General features: G+C 51.7%; 2 protein-coding genes across 2 annotated transcripts; one reads left to right on the top strand and one right to left on the bottom strand.

Moving 5' to 3' along the window:
- Positions 1 to 804: 804 nt before the first annotated feature.
- On the bottom strand, positions 805 to 5,560 carry BO83DRAFT_396525 (putative cell polarity protein (Tea1); the record flags this gene model as incomplete). The annotated part of the gene is made up of 11 exons (XM_025533139.1): positions 805 to 1,182; positions 1,204 to 1,215; positions 1,237 to 1,316; positions 1,347 to 1,397; positions 1,422 to 1,473; positions 1,498 to 1,623; positions 1,651 to 1,697; positions 1,728 to 4,354; positions 4,427 to 4,709; positions 4,786 to 5,185; positions 5,291 to 5,560. 11 exons carry the CDS (start codon positions 5,558 to 5,560, stop codon positions 805 to 807), a joined length of 4,326 nt encoding a protein of 1,441 aa, XP_025391266.1.
- Positions 5,561 to 5,709: 149 nt separating this feature from the next.
- On the top strand, positions 5,710 to 6,387 carry BO83DRAFT_203788 (uncharacterized protein). The gene has a single exon (XM_025526658.1). It carries the CDS (start codon positions 5,860 to 5,862, stop codon positions 6,352 to 6,354), a length of 495 nt encoding a protein of 164 aa, XP_025391265.1. The 5' UTR covers positions 5,710 to 5,859; the 3' UTR covers positions 6,355 to 6,387.
- The last annotated feature ends 2,575 nt before the right edge of the window (positions 6,388 to 8,962 follow it).

The raw sequence follows: 8,962 nt of genomic DNA, 5'->3' as shown, positions 1-8,962 counted from the left end.
AATGCAAGGCCGGTACAGCCACCACTTAAACACATCATATGACATCTTCTATTCTATGTACGCATTACTCACGTTATGTAACTTTACAAAATAGAAAGAAAGATCACATCATAAAACCAAGTTAGGCATATACACTCCCTTAGGTAGTCCACATCTCAATACTTGTGACGATGTCCAGCAAGGATCTGTCTCCCCTGCTGCCTGACTCACTGGAATCCAGTCTCATAGTGACTAACTACTATGTTCTAACTTAACTATTGGCTGCTGCAGTTTACTCAGTGGTAAGAGTAATTGAAGGTGGGCATGTACGCCAGCCATATGTTCAATGAGGATCTAAGGGTATCTATTAAATCTATCTTGAGTGGTGGACGCAATACAGTATGGGCTTACGAGTTCCAAGTCGTTTCGGTGGGAGAAAATCAGAAGTAGATTCAGACAGAGGCGTCGTTAAGTTAAAAAGTAAACAAAGTAATGGAGGAGTAGTAGTAGTAGTAGTAGTACAGTCCAAAGTATGGAAGGTTGAGAAAGAAAAGAAAAGAAAAGAAAAGAAAAGAAAATAGATGAAAGGAAATGAAATGAATAAAAAAGGTGGATGGGGTATAAAAGGGAAGGAAACAAGAACGAAGGGGGAAATGGGTTGGTGAGAGTTGAATAAATAACAAAGGTTGAGGCTTATTGAAAGGCAAAGAAAAAATGCTTGTAGCCACTAGCCATCAATCAATCAGCTGACTCGTGACATATACCACACACATACACACAGACACATTTGATCTCTCATCATAATCGGAGACAGTCATGTCGTGTTTAGGACATGCTTGCTGTTACATGATTCGTACCGGAGTGGCGAGGCTCGATCTTCTCTGTGGAGCTGGTCTCCTCGTCATCCAGACGGCGCCTCCACTCGGCTAGACTGTCGCTCAGCCCCGTCTCCCTGGTTGGGGTTCGATCAAAGTCGGACTGCGTACTCAACCGATAGTTACGGTTGTTGCTCTCCCACTGAGTGCGCAAGGCTTCCAGTTCGTTTGCAAGCGAGTCCAGCGCCACCGAGTTTCGGTTGTCAGGGAAAGCGTCGTCTTGAGACACGGCACTATCAGCCCGGGACCGACGGCCCGCACCGATAGTGTTGCTTGAGGCGTTACTGTGAGTACGAGAGATGCCGTTAATTCCTTGGACAGGCTGTGACTGCCGACGGTAATGCCCGACTGACGCCTCAACCTGGTCAAGCAGCATGGTAACCTTCTGCTCGGCATCGGACGCACGATTCTCCAACAAGGCGTTCTCCTGCTTGAGCTGCTCCAGCTCAGAGCGGCTTTTCTCTGCCACAGCAGCAAGTTCCTGCTTGATACTTGCGAGTTCGGATTGCGATTTGGTCTTGTCAGCCTCAGCGGCCGCAGCCTCTGCTCTCAGCCTGGCAACCTGACTCTCAAGGTTGGCGATGGAGGCTGCTGTATCTTCCTGGAGATCGGAGATTGACTGCTCGAGTCTCGAGCGTTCGACCTCCCAGTCAGCAGGAGCTTGCGAAGACTTGCCAGACGATTCAGCAAGAGCTGTCTGTGCCGCGTCGAGCTCCGACTGAAGCTTGCCGTTCTGAGACTTGTACCGAGCAAGCTCATCCTTCATGCGCTTCAGCATCTTTTCAGTGCCCTTGACGTAATGAACAGCCGACTGGTAGTCATTTTCTAATTGCTCAAGCTTCTCTCTGTATGCGCGGTCGGCTTCCTGCTCACGAGTCTCGAAAGAGGACTTCAATTCTTCGTGGGCTTTCAAGCTGGTGGAAAGCTGTTGTTCCAGTTCGCGAAGCCGACCTTGCTCGGGAGTTCCGAAACGAGACCCAGGCGACTCAAGGGGCGAGCGTCGGCTATCGGCATAATTGACCCCACGCTCTCCCAGAAGGTCCTTCAAGGCAGCATGCTGGACGGCCAGAGCACCGGCCTCGCGCTGGTGGTTCTCCAGCTGTGACTTCAATTCTCTGTTCTCAGCAGAGTGGCCCTGACTTTCCTTCATAGCTGTTTGTAGCTGCCTGCGAAGCTGCAAACCCTCCCTACTAGCCTGTTCCTGATACGCCTCCAGTCCAGCAATCCTCTCCTCTGCACGACGGAGTTTGTCTGCTGCTTCATCTGCAGCAGCTTGACTCGTCTTTGCCAATTGGTTGGCCCTCTCTATCTGAGCTTCCAAAGCAGAAACCCGCTGATCGGACAAGGAGCGCAAGGATGTTTCAGAATCGAAGGATGACGCACGCTCAAGACCCAACAAGAACGCATTCTTATGGGTCTCGGCTTCCCTCGAATGACTCTGCATGAGCTCCTCGGCATCTCGCAAGCGACGTGTGGCGTTCTCTAACTCTGCTGACCTTTCTTCGTGCTCCGAACGCAGCTGCAACAGCTTCCTTTCTAAGCCTTCACGCCGCTCACGTTCCTCATCTAGTTGTCTCTCCAGAAGTTGGGACTTCTCAGATGACGCGGTAACAGCCTCCCGCAGGCCGCCGAGGTTAGTGCCATAGTCCCTAAGACGGGTGGAAGAGTCCTCGAGTTTCTGCAGAAGTTCCTCTTTGTCCAAGGACAATTGCTTCACTGCTGAATCGGCCTCCGATCGCAACAGACTTTCTTCCCTGAGCGACGCCTCCAGCTGATGAAGCTCCGCCCTAAGACTTTCAGCCTCTAGTTTACTGTTGTGCATTTCTAGTTCGGCCAGTCGTCTCCGGGTGGCTTCACATGTCTCCTCCGCAAGCTCACGGCCTCGCTTTTCCTGATCAAGTTCAGTGGTGATCACTTCCAGCTTGGATTTGAGCTCATTCTGCGACGCGAGAGCCAGAGCTAGCCTTCGGGTTAGATCTGTGCCGCGTTCCACAGACGTATCTTCGGATTCCTGCGCATTTCCATCCGGTTGCGGGGTGCCCCTTTGACTTCCACCATGAGCAGCCAACTTGGCACGAGAGTAAGCGGCTTCATTGACAGCAACATCCCTTTGGTGCTCCACCTCTGCAACACGTTTAGATGCGATGGCCGCCTGGCGATCGACTGTGGCCTGCATTTTGGCCAGCTCTGCTCTCATGGCAAGGAATGCTTCGATCAACGGGCGATCCTCATCCGCAAATGCATCTGCGGCACGCTCATCCACACCAACGCTGTTGGCCGGGTTGGGTGCATACCCGGCCTTCTTAGCCAACGCAAGCTCGGAAGCATACCATGCATTACGGCTTTTCACCGCTTCCAGCTCTTTGATTAGCGCTTCCTGGTGGGGCGTCAGTCTGGGCGACCGTGGTTCATCTCCAGATCTTGAATTTCTGTAACTCCTCGACTCCGTTGAACCATCGATACTAGCATGTTTACCAAGGATGGATTCGTCGGCACTGTCCATAGAACTGCGTTGCCGGTGCTGGCGCAAAGACCGTTGTCTAGTTGGCGCACTTATAAGGGGTGCAGCCTCACCAGCTTCCATAGCCTTGGCAGACATTCTTGATGGCTGCTGGGTTGGCGTACGGCGACCGCCCGATGCGGCACTCGAGTCTTGCGCCGGTCGGGCTTCTTTTGGCGAGTCCCTGGCAGCTGGTGATTCTCTATCCCTGTCGGGCCCCATGGCTCGAGCGGTATCCACAGGCGGGCCTCCATAAGCACGATCCGTCTTCGTGGGCGTCTTGCTTCGGGGATTCGTGGCATTCTGAGGAGTGTTGCCCCTTTGACCAGGTGTAGGGGCCTGTCCCGGGGGAGGAGGCCCCGCGGGGGCTTGCGCTATCGACGCTCTGGGCAGTCGGGATCCGGGCCCTGGACTAGGACCAAGGTCCGCTGGTCTACCAGTAGGGCTGGTCATAATGCTCTCCCGTGACTGGGGGGGTGGTCCACGTCGTTGAGCGTCAGGTTGGTTCTGAGATTCCCGCGATGTCCGACCCGTCGGTTGCATTGCACGGTCTCCACTCATCTTCCGCATCGCTTGAATAGGAGCTCTTTCACCAGATTGGTTCTCAGCTGGGTAGCGAATCTTGGCGGTATCTAGGATATATGCCATGCTGAGTTCGACAGGATCCCTCGGCGCAGAGCTCGGCTCACCCGCCAGAACGATGATTTGCTTTCCAAAGGCGGTCATGCTATGGCCAGACCTTGGAGAAGGCGCAGGCCCCATGTTTTGGAAAGAATACCATCGTCGCGTGGAGATGCGGAATGCGGCCAAATCCCCGAGGTCAATACCTTCGTCGGTTCGTCCTCCAAAAATGTACATAACGTCGTTGACAAGAGCCGCAGCGTGCCCTTCACGAGGTGTTGGGATGAAGCCGACGCAATCCAACTGAGTCCAGGTGTTTGCACGAGGGTCATAAGACCAGACATCATTGAACCATTGCAAGCCATTCGTTCCTCCAAACCTGGAGCAGGGTCAGAAATCGAGCGCATCCATCAGAGGGCAAAGAGGGTGTAGACGAAGTATAGACACTTACAGATACAGTTTGTCGTTGAAGCTCACTATTGTATGGTTGGTTCTGGCGGGCGGAATTTGACCGGGCGGAGGGCCACCTTCGTGGCTATTCCGAATAAGGAATTCCCACTTGTTCCCCGGATTCTGAAGCTGGTTCAAGTCGAAACAAACCAAGTCGTTGAAGAAATAGCCTTCGACCTGTCCACCAAAAACATAAAGTCTAGAGCCAAGGATGTTGAGAGTGTGGCCGTAACGCCCAGCAGGTCGAGGACCTGGGGGTATCGATCTGGACCATTGACGAGAAGCTGCAACCCAGACATGTTAGGAATATGAACACCCCAAAAAGTCTCAAGTGAATGAGACTGTTGCATGCATACGTACATGTGTTCAAGAGATAGAGCGTGTCATCCAAGGTGTCGGTTTCGTCCACCTTAGTATCGCCTCCAAATACGATGAAAGCGTTACCAACCAGCAAGCTGGCATGGCCGACTCGCGGGCCTGGCCCTTCGGAGACAGTAGCGATCGGGAAACAGGACAAGTTACCGCCGCTGTTTTCCATCATCCACAAATCTCCCTTGACAGTTGATCCATCTATTAGGCCACCCATCATGTAGATGTCGCCCTCCTTCGATGCCACCGCATTGATTGCTGCTCCATAACGAGGGAATGGATTTGTCTGGGCGGAAGTGAAGTTCACGCGTCGTTGCGACCATGGATACAATGATGCACCTGGGCTACCGTTCGGGGAGTTACTTGGCGCCGCCTGTTGTGGTCGTTGGCTCTGCGTATGATCAGCCAAGGCTCGGAAAATGAGTAGCACTCATCACAAGCAGAACAGGACACACAATGTTGAGTGTCACTGAGGGAGAGGATGTGGGAAACCAACCTGCGATTCGGATTCGGCTCTCTGGCGCATCCGCGGGTGATCGGGGCTGTTCGTGCCGTTCAACGAGTTCAAAGAATTATTATAGCTACTGCTGGGCGTCGGGGTCTGGGAATGTGATCCATCCCGTTCTTTGGCGCCGCTAAGCTGCGCAGCTGCTGATGGGTTTGGGCTTGGGTTTGCCGGCGGCCCTTCTGAAGATTGGACGTTTCTTGACGCGGGTGGTAGGCCAGAACCCTGCTGGTGTTTCTTTGATTTAAAGAGGAATGCCATCGTTAAGATTGAGTCGTAAACGGTCGTCTCAAGTACAAAGCAGCGGATCAACGGCGGAAGTGTAATAGGGAACTGGGGGAGTCCACCAGCTGCACCAGGTCACCTGTACCAACAGAGTTCCAATTGCAATGCGATGGGTATATTATAGATCAAAACAAGAGATCCCACTAAAGACCGGCAGGAGGATAGCTCAAGAGCGCCGGCTTGTTGAACGTTATGAAGGAGCGAACGGCGGGGAGAATTGAATTCGGAGTCGAAAGCAGAGAAACAACAGTAGGGACCGGCGTTCGTTCCTGACGATGCTAGAAAGAGCAGCTAAAGGCACCCCATTCAAATCGACCCTTCTCTTGAAGCCGCTCAACGTATCGATTCGGAGACTGAGAGTGTTGTTCTGTCTTTTTTTTTTTAATTCCGAAAAAGCCTCATTGAAATCCGATGGCGACACTGACAGAGCATGGAGAGGGGTGGAATATAGAAAATCACAAGAAAACAGACAGGGGTGGATAACAGCAAACGGAACGGAACGACTGCGACTAAGGACAAGCAAAGAAGGCCGACGGAAAAGTGGACAACAGAGCACCCAAAGACGAGAAGAACATCAACAAGGAAAGAAAGTAAAAAAGGATGAAGGTGCGCGAGTAAGAAGTTGGGGCTCTGGACCTGGAGAATTGGAGGAAGAGAGGAGAGGAGAGGGAGACGAGAGAAGTGAAAGACTCCGGCGTTTCACACTTTCTGGCCAGCCAGCATTAGATAATTATCCTCTGGGCTTTTGGCAGCAATTAGTTTTAGTTTAGGGGGGGGGAAAGGCAGAAGAAGAGCGAAAAGACGGATGGGGATGCGGACCTGCCAGGGCGACACCGCCTCATCGCCGTTCTCCAAGGCAGCTTCTTACTTGCTTACTTTTCCGTCTTGCGGGAAAATTAATCTCATTTTCCTCCCTGTCAATACATCCCAAAGAAAGAAAGTAAAAAAAAGTAAATAAAGGTCAATCCATCCTCCCACGAGGCGTTTCCATTCCCCAGACGTGGTGTTGGTACACCCACCCTCCCATACCTTAACTCTTTCTTAGTTACATTCCCACCTCTTCCCACCCTCCCCGAACCACCTTACAACCTCCCCCATCCATTTCAAGCCTCATTCTACTACTGAAAGGCACAGACAGCTAGATACAATTAACTTGAGATTCTCATTCCCCTTGTCTTACGGGTGGATTTCCATCAACTCCCTATGAATCTTCTGTCAGGATCTCATTAATCTGGCTAACAACCAGATTTCGGTCGATCGGCCTTCAGTATAAGCAATGCAATTCGCAACTGCCGACATGTGTCTGTCGTTGGTCCACTCGGCTTGTCGCTCCACATCGCACCCAGTTATCTGCTTATTCCTCGATGCATGAACGATAGAGGAGATGTGAAATGCAGGGGTGTCTACACAGACTCGGTCATCTTGAGGAGGGAAACAGGTATCCTCCATTGCGAGCCAGTAATTGCAATAATACAATGTGAGTGGATGTGGGTTGAGCCACTGGTCATGCAGGAACCACCGCGAGAGGTTGGTTGGTTCCCTTGTGGCTCCCGAGCCACATCATCGACACCCCGAACATTCCACCTGGCAAACAAAAACTCATCGGCTGGGCAATGTACGGAGTACCGCCGAAGAAGTTTCTTAAATTATGATTAGTCCGACGATGATATCACATTGGCCACGATCTGAACATCCCTTGCTGATTCAGGGCTATCTTCGATGCAGGAACAAGACATACTTATTTCAAAGTACATTACGGACAGTAGCAACACTCACCTGTCTTGCGGGCGGCGCATTTTTGGAGAAGAATACCGCTCTACGCTATGGCCTGACCAGCCATCACAAAGCTTGCTAGTATCCATGGCTCCATATACTCCATATACCTTTGGTCTCTGGGCCCAGACATCCGGCATCAGCCGGACATAGATGCCCCATTTAGCATCAGACAGAGGGCGGCTCCATGTCCCAGACAAGCAGACATAAGGTCAGGTTTAAGACTGGAAGATGCGCGAGGGACATGAACTTTATTTAGTATGCAGTAAGCAACGATTCCGTAGTCCCATCCCTTTGTTATGAGCAGCTCCCGACTAGAGCTGAAATCGTTGCAAAGCAAACAAACCGGGGTCATCATAGTCGGCATGGCACTGGCTACGTCACAGTGTGGCTATAGTAGCCAGCAGTTCGCAAAACGAGGTATCTTTGTCTACAAAGCACTGCGACGCTTCGGATAGGTGAGCTTCTGTTGGAGAAAAAGAAGCAAGCATCATGGTAAAAGTCGAATGTGTCGGTCTGATTGGCGACGGGCATATTCAGGGATTATGAATCAGGTCGGTTCAAACTCCTCCACTTTCTAATTCTGGAGGGCAGTTGATCAACGGTAGACTACCTAGCGAAGCTGACTGGCTGGGGAAATACGTTGTAAAAGTCCGGACGGGTTAGCGCTGGGGGAGGGCCAGGCTTACAGACTTACAGTTAGCTCCGCCCGTAGCGAGGCTCCTCTCATACAAAATAGCTCGGGACGCTGCCAGAAAACGAAAAACCACGAGATTGAGCAGGGCGGAACCAGGGGTTGAACCGTCCCAATTTCTAAGGGGGGTTAGGGAAAAGAGAACCACTAGGGTCAAGCAGAGATCACATTGGTCCCGGCAAAAGGGGCTTGGTCCGCATTATCTGGCCCATCATTCCCACGACAGGCGAACTAATTTCTGGATTCCAGACAACGGTCGGTTCGATCGATATCTACATACCCTGTGTGGTTTAGTGGCTTATTCCAGTAACCACTGGGACCATGGGAACCGCCAGAGATATGATTCTCAGGCCACTGGGCATGGGGCGCTGAATGGCTGGCCCCCCCTTTCAAACCTGCTATTTAGTCTGTCTCTAGTAAGGGACGCAGAAAGTACTGACTACTAGTTACTAGCAGACTGGTAGCTACAGTACTTCTTTACTACCTGTCAGTACTACGTAGCAGGATGCCACTACCCTTCCTGTCGTAATTTGCAATGCTCCCATCTCTCAATTGGTTTCTTTCAGGGCGGCAGTGGCGCATCGTGATCTGGGCGCTGACGGGTTTGTTTAGTGCTTTTTCAGATGTCCCGTGATGGTGTGCTGCCTTTCTTTTCCCCTTCATCTTTTGCAAGCCACTCAGAAGCCATCACCCGTATCGGGTTCCCTAACTTCACCACCAATGAGGTTGGCTCATACCCATGGATGAACATGGCCCAGCCTGCAGGGCTTGCAGTAGCCCCGTTCTTACCACTTTAATTAGAGCGCATTTGGGGGTGCAAAGAAGGTCGGCTGAAATGAAGCTGCGTCCTTCCGAACATACCTAGTCGTTATTCAGAAGTTTTCGGTCGGAAAAGTGCATCCAGTCTACCC

The sequence above is a fragment of the Aspergillus eucalypticola genome (assembly GCF_003184535.1).
Source record: "Aspergillus eucalypticola CBS 122712 chromosome Unknown BO83scaffold_5, whole genome shotgun sequence".
In the NCBI taxonomy this organism is placed as follows: Eukaryota; Fungi; Ascomycota; class Eurotiomycetes; order Eurotiales; family Aspergillaceae; genus Aspergillus; species Aspergillus eucalypticola.
This window is presented reverse-complemented; position numbering and strand designations above follow the sequence as displayed.

Coding starts and splice junctions, on each gene's coding strand:
- BO83DRAFT_203788 (XM_025526658.1), top strand. CDS start 5,860: ATGCTAGAAAGAGCAGCTAAAGGCACCCCATTCAAATCGACCCTTCTC.